The sequence below is a fragment of the Monodelphis domestica genome, chromosome 2 (genome assembly GCF_027887165.1).
Source record: "Monodelphis domestica isolate mMonDom1 chromosome 2, mMonDom1.pri, whole genome shotgun sequence".
NCBI classification, from domain to species: Eukaryota; Metazoa; Chordata; class Mammalia; order Didelphimorphia; family Didelphidae; genus Monodelphis; species Monodelphis domestica.
The window spans coordinates 393,151,043-393,172,372 of record NC_077228.1 but is presented as its reverse complement, the minus strand read 5'-3'; the positions used below and the strand labels follow the sequence as shown (position 1 = coordinate 393,172,372).

Sequence of the window (21,330 nt, the reverse complement as noted above, 5' to 3'; positions counted from 1 at the left end):
GTTTTGTAAATTAAGGGTTACATAAATATGCTCTATTGTTTCTATGTAAACATTTGAGGGGGGAAATACTTAGAAGGAGAGAGGGATGATTGCCATTATAAGCTATTTTACATTTAAATCCTATCACTAATGCTACCATTCTAGTTTAGCTTAGCTTTTCTGTCCATCCCATTTAGCAGTCCCCCATCAGGGAAAAGGAAAGTTTTCATCCTTCACTCCATGACACAAGGAAATCCATTGTCATGGAAATGAGTGCTAGTATTATAAAATCACAGTCCAGTTCAAGAAACCCAGGCACCAACTTTGCATCTCTGGAAATGGAGAAGATGGGAAACAAATATTACACTTAAGTACATCATAAGTCAGATCTGAATTGATCATCCTTCAGGCAGGGGTTAAAAATGACAGCTGTCAGGACATGGTGTGGCTAACATTATTGCATTGACCCATTTCAGGCCTTATGACAGAGTGCTGACACAGTATTTGGAGAACTATAGGGATTTCTTAGTCAGACAGGTCTCTATCTTATCAGCTAGTAAACTGATTGGATGTATAGTTATTTTCATTCTTATGTTAATTCAAAACCTCATTCTGAATTTCAAACTTATTTCCCCAGACATCATCATCACTAATTCAGCAACCTACAAAGATTATTCACAATATTTTGAAATAAAAGTTTTCAAATATTTCTTAATGTACAATTCAAATGGATTTAGAGCAGCTATGTTCATTGAAATGGAAATGTATCTTTCCCAGAAAATGAATGGTTTACTCTTATTTTTCTTTTCGCACAGAATGGGTTCCCTAAGAAATCAAGAGAATAATAAATGAAAATCCTGTATTTTTGCTCTAGAAATTAACCCAGAGAAAGTATTAATTCTTTCAAGAGGATATCTTACTGGTTTCTTAACATGGGATATGTGAACTTCTGGGGTTTTTAAAAATATAAATATTATTTCAATAGAATTGGTTCCTACTATAATAATATATATTTTATTTTATATATAAAAATATTATTCAGAGATGGTATCCATAGGTTTTACCAGACTGCCAAAGCAATCCATGACATACACAAAAATGATTTTTAGATTTAAATCTTAACTGACAGGTTTCCTCTCCATTCAAGTATAATTTTGTACAATGATTTTTAAACAAAAAAAATGTGAAAATCTTATTTTGCTTCTTGAGACTAGTTTTAATGACCCAGAATCTCATGGAATACAAGATAGCAGATATATCTTGGCCTTTGTATATAAATGGGCCTAATTTTCAGAAGTTTCTCATTTTATTCTCATCTATAATTTGGCATTGACTCTAAGGATAGTGTTATAACAAGACTTCAGTGTACTTGCTTGGGGTATTTTTTGTTTTTTTTGGGGGGGGGGCATTCAATACAAAGACACTCTAAGAACTATAAGCCTTCATAAAAGACTAATTTGTTATAAGCTTCCCTAATGCCTAACTCCCAGCCAAAGAACTTATATTAATTCAAAGAGCTGCACATATTTCTACCATTTTTCTCTTTATTTGACTTGATTTTTCCCCACAAATCATAAAAAATTATTCATTTTTCTTTTTTAAAAAATGTGGTTCAAAGACCATGCAAAATTTTGTAGGTATTCAATTTACAAGAGGGCTAATTGACATGAGCAACATTTTTAAAAGGCTCATCACCTTCATGGTCAACATCAGTGGCATTCACATTAGTAGAACAGTGGCATTCTATCAGAGTAACAGGAAAACCCCAAAAACTTCTCCTGAAATGTTCATCTGAACAGCGGACCATCATGATGCTGTTTATGCCTTCTCATAGTGACGAACAGCAACCACATCTCCAAAGGTAAGAGTCTAAAATATTAAAAAGAAAGAAGTGATTTAATTCAAGAAAAAACATATTAATGATGGCTTTCCTAAAATTTTAAATTGTAGCCTAAACTATAAGGAGAGTCTTAAAACTCATATACTTAAAAATTTGCCTATACAGTTGGGGATTGAGTCTTCTACTTCTTTTTTAAGGTTTATATGGCTTTAACTCTTTCACATGTATACATATTGTAAGTCTCTATGGACAAAGTGAACAGATAAATTTTGCAAGGGAACCAGGTCAGATCAGAAAACAATTTTATACTTAAATGATCAAAACAATAATAGCTGATATTGAATGTTATCACTAAAAAGTATCTGAGCCAAGATTTGAAACCTGGTCACTTCATGACAATTCTGTTGCTCTATCTTTTATCATATTGCTTGTCTAACTAAGGGAACCTGAAGTGACCTAACCTTTGGGCCTGATGTACCAAAATGATTTTTTCAGCTATCTGCTGGGAATAAATAATGGTAGTTCGGGAGTCGTTTTTCACACAGGAAAAAAGATCCCAAACTAGAACTCTCTTGTACCTGTTTACAAAGCATAACTTCTTAAGTTTGGTATCACTAAATTTTTGGCAGATATTAAACACAATCACTCAAAAATTATCTGGACAAAAATGTAGTTTGTGGTATAGCAGGACACAAATCATCAGGTTAATGTACAATCTTCTGTGATAACAAATATGACTAAAGTAGTCCAAATTATTAACCTGTATTTTCTAGTATGTGGATTCAGTAAAAAGAAGAAAATGGTGTTTATGTGTTTTGCCAAACTCAGTTTCCTTTAGGATCAATGATTTTGTATACAGGTACAAATATACATGACATCATTAGATCAAGTTCAGTGAATCATTGTCTTCTGTCACTTTTCCTTTGCTTATTTTTATCGAAATTTGGTTTATAATTTATTGCTGAAAACAATTAAACCTTTATTTAAAATGGGCATGAGAGGAAATATATACTGAAATTAGATTCAAAAGAGCCATCATTTTACTATCTGAGTCATATTGGGCAAATCGAGAATGAGTTTAGAAAACAAATCACTTTGATTGCCTTATGTAAAATGGGCCTGATAATATTGCATTGCCTGCCAGTGTTTGTAGTGCTTCTTACTTTGCATATATATATATATCTAGGCTCCTATAGTAGGGATTTGGGAGTAGGATCTCAAATGTGTTATCTAACTTTGGTCAATGTTATCTAGGTTCATGCATTCTTAGGTAAGGAAGGAAAGTCTAGTTCCTGGTATATAATATATTTTTTCTTTTCCCTTCCCCCTTTCTTTCTGCACCCAGCAATCCAATGAGTTTTTTCATTTTATTGCAAAATAATGATGATTGAGCCAATTATTAAAATAGCACAAACTTTTAAGTAATTAACTCTTTTTTGATTCTCTTTTTTATTTATGTAAAAAAAAAACTACAAAGAATGAATGAGTTCATTCAAATATATGAGTGTCTCCAAAATGTCATTGTCCTGCATTATAGAATAAGCTATCCAAAGTATGTGGGTCAAAACAGTGTATCATTTTTTATATTTATAAGGACACTTCTATTCAACTAGTTGGGGGAATTAAATTTGAAAATAAGTTTTCTTCATTTTTCTAGCACATACTTTTATCTTGTTTATTAATAAAAGTATTGAATGTCAATAGAATATCGATAGAATCAATTGAATATCAATCAAATGTCCATTTAAATTATGTCCAATATTTTAAATATACATATAAATGATAAATTTTTCTTGCTTCTCATTAAGCATTGCATTGGATAGGTAAATTTTAATTTTTATGGCAACCAACTAGCCTATTCTTCTAATTACAAAATAATTACCAATCTCTTTCATATTTTGATACTTCATTTCACACTTCATATGTAGAATTTTATTTCATTTAAGGTTTAGACACTTCCTTCTACCAAAGACCTTTTACTTGCACATTGTAACAATTACTAACAAGAGCAAGTTCACTATATTCAATATACAACTGCACTGACTTTTCACATACTACCTTTTCTCCTGATTTACCCACAACAGTTATGGAAATAAATTCTTTTTACACAAATATGATTTTGCTACCCGTGTTGCACATTATAAACCAAAGAAATTCCACAGAAAATGTTTTATTATTACTCACCATGACCATTTTGCCATCCTTGATTTCTCTTACAAAGTTCGTCTCTTTGCCATCCCATTTTTGAACATGAACTAGCTTGTCACCATCCAGGCTCACAACAGACTATGAAGAATAAAAACACAAAGAACCAAGACAACAATAGAAATGGTTAAGGTATCTGGTCTGGTAGAATACATTAGCTTAAAAGGAAGCAAACAGAAAAGTATATATTTATAACAAATCACATGCATTACTATTCTGGCATATATTGGTACATCTAAAAATATACAACTCAAAAAAATTCAATGCCTTCATGTATCAGATATTAAAATCTCATACCAAATCATTCACCTCTATGCCCTTTACATCTAAATGAAGCCTTGAAATAAAACAAATATTATATTATTGCTCATATCATCTTCTCAGAGAGGTTAGGAAGAATGCATCCTTTCTTTTGAGTATACACTTCAGAGTTTGCACTGTTTGAGAAATATGGCTCATGCAGAAAATGAGGAGAAAGAATAGGTTATGTCCTCAATGGAAAGAGAAAATTTGAACTGGAGATAAAACTCAAAATAAGTCATGGACAAGGGAAATTAATCTGTACCCCAAGCACCAGAAGTGGAATGGAAGTCTTCCCATGAAAGAATTATTCCTTTCAGTGCTTCCCGCCAGCAAAATTAAATCCTTCATGAAAAGAAATAGGTGGGAAGCTTTTAAACACAGAATTTCAAAGTTGAGAGTTCTGCAAGCATCTAATCCTACCTAAACCTTGGAATATCACATATATATATATAATATTTTATACGTACAGATATATATATGGTATTAATACACATTCATATACATACATAAAGGGATAATTGCTTGTTGGATGGATATAGATTTATCCAACAAGTGGTCATTCAGCCTCTTCTGGAAAATGGAGAAACTTCCACTTCCAACGCAGCCCATTCTACTTTTGGACAGTTCTTATTTTGAGAAAGTTAAGTTAATTATCCTGATATCTTAAAGCTTAAATTTCCTTCTTTAACAACCTCACCACCCCCACCACCTCCTTTATTCCCTTTCTGGGAAGAAGTTGAATTACTTACTTTGCAGTTCCTATCATCTGGAGTAGTTTCATCAAATTCTTCTCCCAAGTGGAAGCTGATTTCCGTATTCTTGAAGGTGCTCTGGGTCCTGATCACCACTTTGTCCCCTTCTTGACTGATTATCACTGTTGGTTTAGTCACATTCCCCACCTGCCTCGTGGCAAAGCCCACTCCTTCAGCACCAAGGAGAAACAATACTGGTTACTCTCAGATCTCTAAAAGCTACTGGATTTGTAATGAAAGCTTACCCTAACAGTCAACTTTCAAAACCTGTACATATTTTTCCCGATTCCTTCCCACCTCATTCCCAAATATCATTTGGAAATCAACACATCCTAAGGCAAACCAGTTATTTAATCATGTAACATGACATTATCTGCTAAAATAACTGAAACTGATGAAAAGAGGATAAAATTCAAACATCTGCAAGCTCTTTTTAGCCTGAAGTGGAATACACAATCCAATCAGAAGAGTCAAGTCTTAGGAAGAAAGAGGGCGATAATAAGGGTTTTTAATATCCCTTCAGTCCTTTAATCTGCTGGGAAAAAAAAAAAAAACCAGTCTCCGATTTGGAAACCTGAGGTTTGCCTTTTTTTTGTTTTAAAATCTTCCACATATAACAATAGTTTTTAAAAAAGGAATTTGAAGCCACACAAACACAAACACAGACACACACACACACACAGAGTGATTTTCAGAGTCTTCTTTTACCTACCTAATGCCTTCATGTATTCATCAAAGTTATGGCTGTCGGTCAGCTTCCAGGTAGCACAGAAAGCCTCCACCATTCTTTTATTTTTCCTCCCTCTCTAGCTTGAGACAACTAAGATCTGCCTGATTTTCCTGGCCCTACGGTTTAGAAAATCCCCCAGCACTTCAGCTCTGGCTTCTTATTTGTAGAAGAGGCAGGCAAAGAGCAAGTGTTAGAGCAGCAATCCCCACCCTTCCTCTGTCCCTCTTTCTAGGAGCCTGGAGATGGGGAGGGGGAATGGAATCGAGGAGCAAGGGGCCCAATCCTCTTTGTGATTGGCTCAGGCCACTAGGTCAGCAGAGTAGGGCAGGCACCACCCACCCTGCACACTGTAGCCCTTATCCCTGATGGGGCTAGGCAGGGGAGGCCTTCTTAGCCCTGGGGGGAAGGGAAGGAAGGGAAAAAAATGAGAGAGGGTCTTTCAGGTTTAGCTTGAAAATTTGGCAATAGTAACATTAAGGCTCTGAAAAGGGAAAAGAAAAACTCACAATAGGACATTCAGATTGATTTCCGCTGAACGTGAAGATGGTGACAAATGAGAGTCCCACGAAGAAAATTACAGTAATGGCAATTTTTTTTTAAAACAAAGGATATTAAAGACTTCTCTCTGTCTGCCCCCCCCCCCATTGGAAAAAAGGACATTTATCCCTCCTGGTTTTAATTTTATTTTATTTCATGGAGGGGGAGGGGAGTGTGTGTGTGTGTCAAATATGAGATGAAATAAAGTTAAACAAGAAAGGGATAAAAGGCCTTTTTTCCTATATGTCGAATGTTGCCCTGAGTATTAATGAGCTAAAGCTATTTTGGCACCCTTCCAACACAAAGCAAACAAATTTTAGAGCTATCATTGTCCTTAGCAAGAAAGAGAGAGCTAAATTGCACTAAGAAATCAGCCAAGAAAGGATAAGATGAGTGTGTTCGTTACCAGGAGAAAAAGGAAATAAGAGGTCTGGGCAAAGTGTACTACTTTCCCTTCTTTTCCCAGACTATACAGTAAAAACTGTCTAGAACTAGCAGGAAAGGGTATCATAATGATAGGCATTTTAAACATCAAATCCTAACAAACCTTCTCTATAGGACCCTATGATTTCTCCAAGGCCATCAGGCTAAGTCAGCAAAGAGAGAATAGAAGTTAAAGATACTATAGCTATTGCCGGGTGTCTAACTGCAAATGTAGCCCTCCCCTTCAAGCCCTTACTCAAGAAAAGTAGAGCTTATAAAAAGTCAAGCTGACTTATGTTAAAACAAAATATTTCTAAGACTACTTGAGAATTTTGAGCAGCTATTAGTATTCCCCAGGGGCTCCAAAATCACCATGAATGAAGGGGAAAGTATTTATTAAGCCTTTATTGTGTTTGAAGCACTATGCTAAGAGTGGGAATACAAATTCAGAAAAAGAGATACCCTTGTGCCCAAGGAATTGACTTTCTAATAGGGGGAGACAACACACATGACTGATGAAGAGCTAAAAAAAAGGTGAACAGGGAGAGGGAATAGAACCATATGGCAAATGAATATGCCTCCTTCCCAGATGCAATGGTATTTATTTGATTATTTCACTCCCAAGGAAAGATGAGAGGTGGAGATAGGGGAGTCAGGGTGCCATAAAAGGAAGATTTTATGATCAAGTGACTGAGATGAGTCAAAAGTATGAGCTTTCATCAATCAGCAGAGACCCAAGGTTGATCATGTTATGCAATGAGTCTCCCAAATCGTCAGGATTGGTCCTGCATAGGAACAGACTCTGATTTGTCAATAAACTAGAACGATTCACTTAAAACAAAACCTTTCCATGTAATGGACCCCTTTGGCAGGCTAGTGAAGTCTATGAAGTCTTTCTCAGGATTATTTTTTAATGTATAAAATACATAGAATTAGAAAGGAAACCAATAATATAGAAATATTGTTAACCAAAATGTAAAAAAAAAAAGTTTACCAGACTCCAGATTAAGAACTCTTGATTTAGATCTCCTGAGCAGTTCCAGAAATTTTGAGGAAAGGGGTTGAACCTTCCATTGTCAAACGTGTGCCCCTTATGATGGCCAGTTTTGTCAGTGTACAATAAAGTAAAAAAAAAATCTTGTTTCTTTACATAAGGAAATGACAAAAAAAATATTGCAGTGGATGAAACTATGCTCTGAAATGTACTAATAGAGTTTCTTCTGTCATTCTGCCAATAGTTGCCCCTCTCAAGTATTTTATATTACAAGCAGTGTGACTTTGAGAAAATTATTTAACCTCTATGCCTCTGTATCCTCATCTATGAAATAAAGGTAACAATAGCAACTACCTCACAGGACTGTTAGGAGCAAGGAAAATATCTTCTATTCATCTTGCCTGGAAGGACATCATAACAATATCGAAGGCCTTTGAAATCCAGATACATTATATCTACTGAAAGACATTGAATACTGTCTTTCTGGATTACATTGTCTTAGTCTCTGAAGATGTGTGAGGGTGATATCTTCCTGCAGCCTAAGAAGTACAAATTGCTACAGAACAACTCTGTAGGTAAGCATTTCTCAGTTAGCTGACCCTAGTAGATGTAAATAATTTTCATGTTCCATTCTACAATAACACAAGAGCAGAATGGTAAAATGCTATCCAAGAGGATTATTATAAGAAGCACATTAGGATCCAATTTTATCCCCTTTTGTAATTTGTCTTTTCTTTTAAGATAGGATTTTTCAAAGATAAAAGAAACATGAAAAGATGATCCACTAATAGAAAAAAACTATGGCTGGACCCTGAATATGATGACTACCTTTTCACCTCTCCTCTTAGGCAGCACTTACAAGTTTGCCAGTGCTTGAATAAGGATTTAGGGATGAGTAAAGAATATTGGTTTTTACATGAAACTTACAGGAAAATTATAGGAAAAGGCAATAAGATATAACATAATTATGTGAGTTGATATATTTAACCCTTTCATGTGTTGCTAAAATGCTTATTTAGTTACCCACTCCACCAAGGCAACCCAAAGGACTTGTGATGAAAAATGACATCTACCTTCAGAGACAGAACTGCTAGTCTGAATGCAGATCAAAGGAAACCATGTTTGACTTTTTCTTATGATTTTTTAAATATATATATTCTTCCACAATATGACTAATATATAAATGTTTTACATGATAACACATATATGCCAATAGCAAATTTCAGGGACTGGGATGAGATGGGAGGGAGAGAGAATGTGGAACTCAAAATATCAAAACATGAATGCTAAAAAAATTGTTTTTACATGTAAGGGGGAAAAAATATAACCATAAACCATAAATAAATAAACTATGATCTATCCTCCACTCCCCAAAAAAACCACATGACAGGCAGGAAGTATAAGAAGACTGGAAAGGTAGGAAAGGAATAATTTTTAAAGGGCTTTGAATGCCACAGTACTTTGTATTTGATACTGGAGGTGATAGGAAGCCATCAGAGTGGTACAAGGTTGCCACTTGTGCTAAGCAGTTACATTTCTATCCAAGTCTTTTCTTCATAGTTCTTGTTTCTGTTATACTTCTCTAGTTCTCTCATTTCATTTATACATTTGTTTTTTAAGCTTTTGTTTTATTTCGTTCAGGAATTCTAGTTGAATTTGTGCTCAAGCTGTGTTTTTCTAGGAGGCTTTAGTTGTAGATGACTTAGAGTCTTTCTCTTCTCAGTTTGTGTCTTTCATCTTCCTGTCAATTAATTATTCTTAATGATAGGGTTCTTTTTTCCTTGTATATTCATTTTTTCACTTTAATTTTGGACTTTATATTGGAACAAGTTGTGCATTTCTGGAGAGAATGTCTGGGTTTTGCTTAGCCTTGTTTTTTATTCTCTTAAGTTCTACTCCTTTCATTGGGCATTAGGTCCTAGGCTATTTAAGTATCTTAGGAGCAGCTCAGTCTGGAGACCTGAAAGTTTTCAGTGTACCCCAAAAGAGGTCTTATCCAGTTTTGAATATTGCCCTCTTAGTCTGAGTTTTGCAAGATCCTGACCTGGATTTGGGTTTGAACAATACAACTTGGAGTTTGTCCCTAGATAAAATTCTGGTAGACTACTATCTACCCAATGCCTTCAACAAGTTGGAAGGTTCTGCAGGTTAAGATGAACAGCAGCTGGGTGACTCAGTGGATTGAGAGTCAAGCCCAGACATGCGAGGTCCTGGGTTCAAATTTGACCTCAGACATGTCCTAGATGTGTGACCTGGGCAAGTCACTTAACCCCCAATGCCTAGCCCTTACCACTCTTCTGCCTTAGAACCTACCCAGTATCTAAGATGGAAGGTAAGGGTTTTTAACAAATACCCCCTAAGTAAAAGCAACCTGTGCTGGTTACTCTGGTTTAGAATTCATACTAAATCAGAGGCTAGATCTATGACTTCTTCTACATCTGAAGTCAGAGAAACAAAATTGCTCTTGCTTCTGTTCCTAATCCTTGCCCAGAACATAGCCTTAAGCCTGCAACCTCTTCTTGCCTTCATCTAACATCTCTAAATACCAGTGTCCTCCTGAATCCTACTCGATCTGTAATCCAGCCTGTGATACACAGAGTTGTCAGTTAGTATATATTTCTGTCATCTTCACAATGTCTTGCTCCTCTGTACTAGATCTCAGATCTTTTATACTTCTCGTTTTTTAAAGACCCTTCCTTTTTGTATTAGAACTAATATTAAGTATCCAAGACAGAAGAGCAGTAAGGGCTAGACATTTGGAGTTAAGTGAGTTGGCCAGATCATTCAGTTAGAAAGTGTCTGAGGTCAGATTTGAACCTGGATCTGTTACAAGGGAATCACTTTAAAAGACTGATATATATTAATTTAAGGTCGCCAAGGAATCAGCTATGTAATTCCTAAATGAAAAACTCAAGTCAGCCGTCAGCCTTTTTTGGAGTTTAATTACAATAGGAGCAAGATGGGATACTCACAGATGAGTATCCCCAAAACCTTGGCTCCTACTTGGCTTCTATAATCTGGTCCCCTTTTCTGCCTCTCATAGTGTGGTACCTTTCTGTAGTCCTGGCACTGACTGGGTAAATGCATCATTACCTAGATCATTTTGATTGGGCCCTGATTGAAGGACCTGTTATAGATTTATTTTTCTTCTACTTGGAATTTTTACACATAAGACTTTGATAGTCTATATTTTCATCCAGAAATTTTTCTTTTCTTTTGGATTTTCTGATGTCTTTTTAATATCTCTTGCCAATTGATTCATATACCTCATACCTCAGCCATGCATCCCTAAGTGATCCTTTTTTTTTATATCACCCTCTTAACGGGGGGAATGTAAAAAAATATCATTATTTAAATTGCAAAATTTAAATTCCTTTTGAGAAGAATTTTAGGTAAAGAAGATGCTACTTCCCTGAATCCAGAAACTGAACTGTTGGAGAAGCCATCATGAAGAAGCCTCCAGACCACGAACTGCACAAAATGAACTTTGGGTGTGGTTAATGAACATTTATTTGCATGCATACTTTCATGCCAAAGGGGACTGCCCCCTAACTGGCTTTCTGTCAACGCGTCCAGTAATTATTGGTTTTATTCTTTCTTTCTCTTATCCTCAATTATTGTAATCTTTAAATTGATTATGTTTTCATGATCCTTTGGAAAAAAATTAATTTTTTGCAAACGATCAAAGGGGGGAATGTAAAAAATAGACTCGAATACAGGACTACAATCCCCATGAGCCTTTGCTCCACTTCCCCAGAATGCCTTGTAATCTCACCTGGGCCGAGATCGAGAAGGGATTTAAGTTGATTCAAAGGCTTTTGAAGGGGCTTGGCTCTTTTTGGACTTCCGTTTTGGAGCGGGGGCGTCTCTTGCATGATGTGAGGTTATTTTGTCTAGGCCTCTGGCCTAGGCACATGTTTCTTACTTGTATATTCTTTAATCTATAACCTTTAATAAACCTCTAAAAATATAATACTCTTTGCAGAGAGAAACTAATTTCTACCTGCCTCAGTCTCCCCTAAATTTTAATCTTTACAGATCCTCCTCCCAACTCCAGACCTGGCTTTCTATCCACCTAATTGCCCCACAGACCTCTTCTTGTCCTAGTATATAGCCCAAGGGCTTAGTTCAGTCTCTGAGTTGGAAGGTTCCTCTTGACACCTTTCTGGTTTGACCCTGTCCCATATATGCCAACATGTCTCCCTATGCAAACGTGATCTGGAAATTGACTCATATTTTGTCCTTGTATTTCCTGATCAAGGCATAATCTGGTACATGTTCTACATCTTTGAATCCCTGAATCTAGTACAGTATCTAGCATATAGCATGTGTTTAACAAATACTACTAAATTGAACTGAACTTATATCCATATTACTTTCATTACAGTATCCAGGTTTCTCCTTTCTTGGATTATTGGGGAAGTTAGACTTTTCTCAAAAATCATTCTTACTTTTCTATTCAAAATAGAGGAAGAAGAAAGAAGAAGAAAATAAAAGCAAAGAATGGACACTTTGATGTTAATTCAGATATGAGAGTTTTATTAACAAGAATATGACAGATTCTTACTATGCCATCTGTGGGAATGTTCCTACTGCCAAAATGAATTCATAGAAATATTCTTTCCAATGAGACTCCTGATTTGCTTACAGTAGTTAATTAGCATTTGTGAATTGGAAAGCAGGACAGATTTGTTTGTTATCCCAAGCTTTGCAGAACTATGCCATTTGTTCTGCAAACTCAAAACAGAAGTCATCTCTGAATAATAATTATCAACTAACTAATAATAGGAAGTTAAGAGGCAGTAGGTAGATATATTTTGAAGAGAAGGTATAAAATATCTTCATCAGTTTGGGTAGATTGCATAATTCAGGCACCTTTATGAGAAACTTTTTTTCTTTCTTTTGAATGAAAACAAATTTGTTTTAAAATAGAGGACCTAGAGTAAAGTCCTATGTATCTAGAATAATTTTAATGTTTTCTCTTAATCGTACATATCGATAAATGCTTTATATTTGCCTTCTAGAAGACTTTATAAAAGAAACTATTAAGTCTCTAGAGAGTAAGGTGGGAAGTTTCCTAATCCATTAAGAGAGATGAAGTATTTTTCATTACTTTCCATACTTTTAGTTCCTGACTTTGTCAAACAAAATGGTAATTATAATAACACTATTTTTCCCAACATGCTTTATTTCATTTGAAAATGATTCAATTTCTAGTAAAAGAATATGACCTATCAGAGAATATATTGTCATATCAAGTTTATTATATGATTGTCAGCAGTGGAGGTTTTTGTGGAACTTGATGATGAAATCTATTATACAGAAGTAAAAGCTTATGTACTCTAGGGAAAAACTGATATCATTATAGACCACAATAATATGTCAAAAATGTCTCCAGAATTAAAAAACCTGATCTTCTTTCTTACTGAAGAGCTAAAGTCTGATTCTTGCATATATCTTGCATTCTTCCCCACATTTATTAAAGACTTCTGGAAGCTTTTTGTCCTCTATTACATTTGTAACAATGTGGGGTATGGGTGTGTGATACAGGTATGAGCAGTGCTTCTTAAATTTTCAGGGCTTCAACACTAGGCCATATATTATTTTACCTTCGTTCTTTCTGTATTTTAATCAAAAACAAGTTCAAACCAACCACCCAATCCATTTTGTGAATTACAGTGTTGGACAGGAATAAAAAAATGGGAAAAAGGAACTTCAATCATGTATTATCCAATTCTTTTTAAATAATATCATGAATGAATGAAAAACCATTCAACAAGCACTTATGTTTAAAGCCCTGAGCTAGGGGTATCAGTACAAAAGTAACATAGTCCCTGCTCTCAAGCAGCTAACATTCTATTAGGATGAAACAACACACAAAAGAAATTTCATCTTAAGGCAGATGGGAAGGCCCCATGATGCTTAGGGTACAGCAGCAAAGCAGATGGTAATATGTACTATAGAGAAAAAAAATGAAATTCACATTTTAAAAAAAATCATACCAAAAGCAGCTCTTTTGTAAATGTCATCTCTACAAGGCGTCCAGCTGCTTTGAAAAATCCCTCTGAAAGCAGTCTTCAGAAGAGAAACCATCTGTAATAAACACATTGGTGACTTTCTTCTAAGTAAACACAAGCTTCTAAAGTTCTAATTTTGTTGTAAATTCAGTTTTTCTGATGGTTTTGTTGATTTGATTCCCTCTTTAATTGCACATTTTCCTTCTTACTGCACTTTCACATCTTATCTGAATGTGGCTGCTAATATTATAAAAAAAAGTAAAGAAATCCAGACAGAAAATACTAGTTTAGGCATCATGCACTTATTGAACCTTTAACTTTTCACAAATGTTAATAGAGATGAAATGACTTACTCTATCATCAAATTTTTTTCTTTTTCTTTTTGATGCTATTGGTTACTTCTTCAAATTGGTAACTGTCATAATAATGCCTCTATTTTAGAAATAGTCTGATTCCACATTGTCAGCTAAGATTTGCAGATTATGTTGAAATCCTAATGCAAAAAAAAATTGTTACATTTTTTGAAACTATGGAAGGATTAGAAAAGAATCTTCAAAAAAAAAAAAGGATGTACAGAGAGGGGGCACAATGCTTCCTCTTGTGGTCTAGGATCATAACTGAATGGCACAAGTACTGGAGAGAGAGGATCTGGAGCTAGTTGGTTAATTTGAGCCAGAGATAAATTGTTTCTCCCCCCGCCCCCAAGCCCTGGACAAGAAAGGTAAAGTGAGCAAGCAAGAGTTGGAAGGGCTGAAGAGAGTAAGATGGTGAAGCAGGCATTGATTGCACTAATCAATGCAGGTCAACTACAAACTGAATTGCTTTTATTCCCATCATAGAATAGACTGTCCTTCTCCTCCTTTTGTTATCCTCTCCTAGTGGCTAGGAAGAGAAAAAAGATTCATTTTTGTCTGATGCTCAAACTGTCATACCAGCTCCTGCTTCACAAGCCATGTGAACCACTGCCCCCCACCATACTCTCATCATTCTGTTTCTGCTACTTCACTGTATCACTGGGTTGCAAGGGAAGTGCCTTCCTTCTCTCTTCTCTTTCTGCCTTTAAAGGACTTTTTTGGGGGGAGGTGGGGAAGGGAAGGTCAGACTCCAAACCATGTAATTTTCTACTACTTTTCCCCTCTAGAGGAGGCATTACACACATAAATCAGAATATAATGGCATGAGAACATGGTCTATAGAATATAAAAAACATACAATAATTAACATGGTTGAGAAGGATCAGAGAAGCCATCTAGTATAGTAGTGTCAAATTCAAATAGAAATGGATTATAAGGACCAAGAGTTCAACATCTCTGATCTAGCACATTCTCCACCTAAACCCTGAATTTTATTTAAGGCACCCCTAATATTACTTAGCTTCAACTTAAATACTTATTAATCACTGGATTGGCATTAGGAGAACACAGAATCATTAGGTTCTAGTTCTGTCCCAACAAGTCTAATGGGGTTATTCTATAAATTTAGGGGAACAAACTGCTCTGGGAAGGACTCTCTATTTGTCAAAAATTGTTCAGGAAATGAGAAATGAGCCATGAGTCAAAGTAAAGGTTCCATATCTGCCAAAATACTTGTTGCAATTCAGTAATGCCTATTCTTCATGACCCTGTGGATCATACTGTCTATGGGGTTTCCTTGTGTGATCTTTAAATCTCTTTCATCTTGCTTGGTCTAGCATCCAAAATTGTGCACACCCACACTACATGGGCATGTGCTAGTCAATGACAAATCAGAAATAACTAACTGCCCACCTGGGCTGTCCTAAGCCAAGCTTGAGCCACCATTGGCATGTGTGAGGTGCAGGAAGTGAGGGAAAGAACAGCCTCTGGAGTTCGCTCACTTCCTATGGACAGGGCTAGGGCCAGTTCATTCTAGGAGCTTCAGCAGGGAGGAGGCCCACAGGCAGCTTTCCTTCAGATCAGTCACATGAGTGAAGGACTGATTCCCTTCTCTACCTTGGTCTTCCAAGGCCTAAACTCCCTCTGGCTCTGCCAGAAGGTTGAGTTAACCTCTTTCCTTGTCCCCCTCTTTCCTTCTCTCCCTCTCCTTCTTTCTTACTCCCGTTGTGATTAAACTACCATAAAACTCCATTCTGACTTGAGTGTTTCATTTAGAATTTTCATAAGTAAAATCCTTGGTGACCTTAAATTAATATATATCAGTCTTTTAAAAGTGATTTCAATATCACACTTGGCAAATATATTAGAATGGTTTGCCATTTCCTTCTCCAGTGGATTAAGGCAAATAGAGATTAAATGACTTGCCCATGGTCAAATAAGTGTCTGAGGCTGGATTTGAACTTCAGTCTTCCTGACTTCAGACTCATTGCTCTATCCACTGAGCCACCTAGTTACCTCCTAAAATGTTTATAGCAGTACTGATAATAGCAAAGAACTGGAAACAAATACCCATTGATTGGGATATGACTAAATAAAATGCAGTATATTAATGTAATGGAATATTGCTATAATATAAGATATGAAAAAATGTGAAGAATTCAGAGATTGTATTAACTGATATAAAATGAAGTAAACAGAACCAGGAAGACAACATAGACATTGACCCCAGCAATGTAAATTGAAAGAATGACCCAAACAGAATTCTGTGTAATTATGATGACAAAGTTTGACTTTAATGAAGAGATAAGAAAAAGAAGCATGTATATGTGTGTATGTGCTGGTGTGTGTTGGTATGTCTGTGTGTGTGTGTGTGTGTGTGTGTGTGTGTGTGTGTGTGTGTGTTTGGGGAGTGGGTAGGTTCTTAGTGTAAGGAATATAGAATATTAACTTAGACTTAGTTGATTTTCAGTAAACTTATTAAGATTGACTAGGATCATTAGATAATAAATTCATATAGAGAGAGTTAGAAATATTATAGAAGTTTCCGAGGCTGATTTCCTTGAGAGCCTGGGGGAAATTTCACTCACCAAGAGGTTTGAAAAACTGGTTATCTGGAAGAGAGTAGCCAGATGGAAAGAAAAATAAATTTATTAGGGCATTGAGGAAGACAGTTTCCTGGTAGCAATTTCAACTTAGAGTACAGATTGGGTTTTTTTTTAGCTTTCCAGGCTTCCTCACAGGAAGCAAGAATGCCATAGCCAATCAGTGGCATTCTGCAGTAGAAAGGAAATAGGAAGAATGTGCAAGTCTTGTGGCCACAGAAATTGCTAAGTCAGTTTTGTTTTGAAGGGAAATACATTTCTCAATGGTTAGTCTTATAATTCTTTGTGTTGGTAATATATCTCTAAGATGGGAGAGGCCTTTTAAAAAACAGAATCATTCTTATTTATCCTGTTGTTGACAATAAGGAAGTAACACACACACACACACACACACACACACACACACAATTCTATTGCTTTATTCTCAATTCTTATTTTATCTAGGGAAATGTTTCCCAAGAAACTCTCTCTAATGAAAGTAAAATTTTTTTACTTTCATTAGAGAGAGTCAGAAACAGAGAGAGAGAGAGAGAGAGAGAGAGAGAGAGAGAGAGAGAGAGAGAGAGAGAAAGAGAGAGAGAGAGAGACTTCAATGTTTCTCCATTGACTTTAGTATAAAATACAGACTACTCTAGTCAGCATTCAAAGCCCTCCATAATCTGATTCCAATCTATCTTTCTGAACTTAGTTTACTTTATTATGTACTTTGTATTTGAGCCAGGTTGATCTACTTGCTGTTCCCTGTACATGGCATTATATATCCTACCTCAGTGATGGTGAACATATGGCATAGGTACCAAAGACTGCATGTGGAGTGCTCTCTGTGGGCACATGCCCCCCCCACACGCATACACATACACACACACACACACACAGATTTGGTTACTAGAAAGGCCGAGTGACTTGGGTGAAGCTGCTCCCCTCCCCCTCTCCACTGCACCTGATGAAATTTTTTCATTTCACCTACCCTTCTGCTCAGCAGCCCAATGGGAATGCACATGGGGTAGGGTGGGTAGATCATAGGTAGCAGAGCTAGAGGGGATTGGAGTGCTCAGACCACATCCCTTCCCCACTACACTTCACTTGCTGAGGACATTCCTCACTTCATCTACCCCTCTGCCCAGCATCCCAATGGGAGCATTTTCCCCCTTCCCTGTGTAGATTAGGAGGGGGACCAGGGCACACCTGGCACTCAGTGGAGGGGAGTGGAACAGCACCTGGTCATAGGAAGGGGAAAGGCATGGCACTCAGTCTTGGGGGTGGGGTGGGGGCAAAGCCTAGCACTCCACCTAGTCTAAAAAATTCACTATGCCTTTGGGCAGGCTATCTCTCATCCCCAAAATGCTCGCTCTATTTATCTCTGCTTCTTGGATCTTTCACTCCTTTTAAAATTCAGTTCAAGTGCCAGCTCCTGCTTGCATGAAGTCCTTTCTGATTATTTTCTAGGTATTAGTACTTCCTTCATGAAATCACTTGCATTTATATAGTGTGTAGAGACTATACGGGTACTAGGACTTGCACATAGATCCTAATAGAAGTCTAAGAAGTTATCTTTTACAGATTTGGACATTTCGGCTAATGGTAAGACAAAGAAACTGAGGAAATACTAAGAACACTAGAGGAAAAAAAGCAGCACCATCAAAGTAAAGTTAGTAGGATAATTAATTAATGTAGGAGATATAGTAGGATTGCCTGGCACTAGTGAAGGCCAAGTTGAGGTTGAGAAACAAAAGAGTCTTTTCAATTAATTAACTAATTTATTTATTTTATTTTATTGTCATGCAGAACATACTTCCATATTGATCATTGTTGTAAGGACAAACTCATACATAAACAAAACCTCAAAATAAACTCATAAAAAACTAATATGAAAGACAACTCCAACAGTCTTTATCTGGAGGTCGTAAGTTTCAGGATTGTCTGAGATCATTGCATTGCTGAGAATAACCAAGTTTTCACAACTAATCATCATCCAATATTGCTGCTTTTGTGTACAATGTTCTCCCAGTTCTGTTTATTTCACTCTGCATCAGTTCATGCAGATCATTCCAGCTTTTTCTGAAATCATCTTGCTTATCATTTCTTATAGCACAATAGTATTTCATCACCAACATGCACCACAACTTGTTCAGCCATTCCCCAAGTGATGGACATCCCTCAATTTCTAATTCTTTGCCATTGCAAAAAAAAAGGTGCTATAAATATTTTTGTATGAGTAGTTCTTTTCTCCTTTTTTATTATCTCTTTGGGATATAGACCCACTAGTGATATTACCAGATCAAAGGGTATGTACAGTTTTACATCTCTTTGGGCATAGTTCCAAATTGCCCTCCAGAATGATTGGATCAGTTCATAACTCTATCAACAATGCATTAGTGTCCCAATTTTGCCACATCCCCTCCAACATTTACCACTTTCTTTTACTGCCATATTGGCCAATTTGATAGGTATGAAGTAATTTGCAAGAGAAACAAAAGTTTTAGTGAACATAGTCAGAATGGTTGTATGTTATTCTCCACCTTAATTCAGCAGCATGTAGGTAGGAATGAAGGTGACAAATGATGGGAATGACCCAAGGCTCAGACTTGGCATAATATAGTCAGTGAAATGCTAAAGAAGTTCAAGAAAAGATAGTGTAGCTTTGAATTAATTTACCCATTGGTGAATATATGAGGAAAAGGCTAGTGAAGAAGAGGTGATCTGGGAGAAAATTGAGGGGTCAAGGTGTGAATAAAAATTGAGCTTAGGAAGGGAAAGCAAAAAAGATAGTCTAATAGATCATAGTCAGAAATGAGGATTTCAGAATTCTTGATCATGGGTGATGGCATTGTCAAGTGTATTACATTTTGTGTGTAGCTGAGATGTAGTGGAGAAATGATCATGGGAAGTGAATAGGTTGAGGGACTAGTGGTTACAGTGTTTGAGAGAGTCAACATGCATTGAGTCCCCATGCCCCCCAGAGGTTAAATTGTTTGCTTGTGGTCAGTCAGACTAGTCTATGGCAGAGTCAGCAAGTCAAACTCAGGTCTTCTAAATCTAAATCCTAAGTTCTTTCTACTAAACTGTTGAAATCATTTACTAGAAGGATAGGAGTTGGAGAAGAGATAAAAACTGTGAACCATGTACCAAATTCATGAAGACCAGGGAGTGATCTGCAGGCCTAGAGATATTAGGTACCGGGATTTTAATTTGGTAGTTAGATATGAAGAGCATAAATCTCAAAGAAGGAGAGAAGTGATGGAGGTAAACAGAGAATCTAGATATGGCGATGGGGACCAATGAGTATTTCAACTCTCACTCTGAACAATGAGTTAAGGGGAATGAGTTTAGTCAGAATTGGAAAGAGTGGTCATGGAATTGGTGTCTTTAGGTTTCAGTAATAAGTAGTAGATGGGAGGGATGAGGAAGAAAAATATTTAGAATGGAAGGGAAGATTTTGCCAATAGAACAGGCATTCCAGAGGACACAGAAGGGCTGAATGGTATTTGATTTGAACCCTGGAGTGGGAGACTTGAGAGAATGGGGATAAGGATGATGGGATAAATGTTTTTCCTGGTTATAGAATAGATGGCAGAAATAAGGATTTTGGTTTATAATGAGATATAAATGAGTCATCTCATCAAAGGCATCCTGCTTTGAATCCAAAGTAGAATAGAGAGTTTAGGAGAATTCAGAAGAACTGATCTAATCTGATTTGAAATTAGGAGAGACCTTCAATAGGGACTGAGAAGAAACCTCAGTCTGTATTGCCATTCATTGAAAGAAAAGTGTGGAAGAAGGCAAGCTTTCCCTTTGCTTTCCCTTGTACTTTTACTTTCCACCTCTGGAGGGAATAGACATAGAGAAATTCTGCAGATCTCAATTTTAGAATTTTCTACTTTGGTTGAATGAGTGTAATTCTACCTCAAAACTCATCCAGTGGAGCAGGACTATAAATTCTGTAGAGTTTCTGCTTTTGCTAACAAAGCATGAAGAAGTATGGCCCTAGCAGAGCATTTAGTGGAGAAAGGGCAGCACAAAGGAAAATGGTTCCAAATGTTTTTCAATAGAACCACCTCAGAAAGATGGCATCTTCAAGTTTGTCTATTTTTAGCCATAAGTTCCTGATTAAAGATATTATCTCTGACAAAAGCTTCATATTTACTTAGGTTAAGAAACGCCTTGTGGCTCTTGGCTTTATTTCTTTAAGCTAAATTGCACCTAGTCAGGACCCAGTTGAGAACAATGTGTTCTTCAGATTCAGGCACCCTCAAATAGCCAGTTTCTCAGTATCAAACTCTTGGTCTCCAATGCAAATGAAGGAGAGGGGGAAAGGTATAAGAACAAAAATATGTGCCTTGATTCAAGGACAAATTACTTCTCCCTAAGCACATTCTTGCCTTTAATATGTATATGTAACAAGCTAGAAGCCAGGCATACATGTACATTGTATATATTTTGCATTTAATTTCTTTATATGTTTTTTAATCCAGTAGGATATAAGTTCCTTAAGGGCTGAAGCTATTTATTTTTATCTTTGTATCCCTAGTATCTTCCACAGTGTCTGACACAAAGTAGGCACTTGTTTAATTGTATTGAGTTGAATTACTTAACC

At 36.3% G+C, this 21,330-nt stretch overlaps 1 protein-coding gene across 1 annotated transcript; it reads right to left on the bottom strand.

Annotated features, from left to right (window-relative positions):
• Positions 1-1,505: 1,505 nt before the first annotated feature.
• On the bottom strand, positions 1,506-6,168 carry FABP7 (fatty acid binding protein 7). Its single transcript, XM_001369562.4, has 4 exons — positions 5,792-6,168; positions 5,077-5,249; positions 4,004-4,105; positions 1,506-1,848 (listed from the first exon to the last, which is right to left on the bottom strand). Exons 1-4 carry the CDS (start codon positions 5,862-5,864, stop codon positions 1,798-1,800), a joined length of 399 nt encoding a protein of 132 aa, XP_001369599.1. The 5' UTR covers positions 5,865-6,168; the 3' UTR covers positions 1,506-1,797.
• Positions 6,169-21,330: the final 15,162 nt, after the last annotated feature.

Bases quoted from the DNA above. Each gene is read 5' to 3' on its own strand.
- FABP7 (XM_001369562.4), bottom strand. From the start codon at position 5,864: ATGGTGGAGGCTTTCTGTGCTACCTGGAAGCTGACCGACAGCCATAAC. The intron at 5,250-5,791 runs GTAGGTAAAAGA...TTGGTGCTGAAG, and splicing joins TGAATACATGAAGGCATTAG to GAGTGGGCTTTGCCACGAGG. The intron at 4,106-5,076 runs GTAAGTAATTCA...TATTCTTCATAG, and splicing joins CAGATGATAGGAACTGCAAA to TCTGTTGTGAGCCTGGATGG.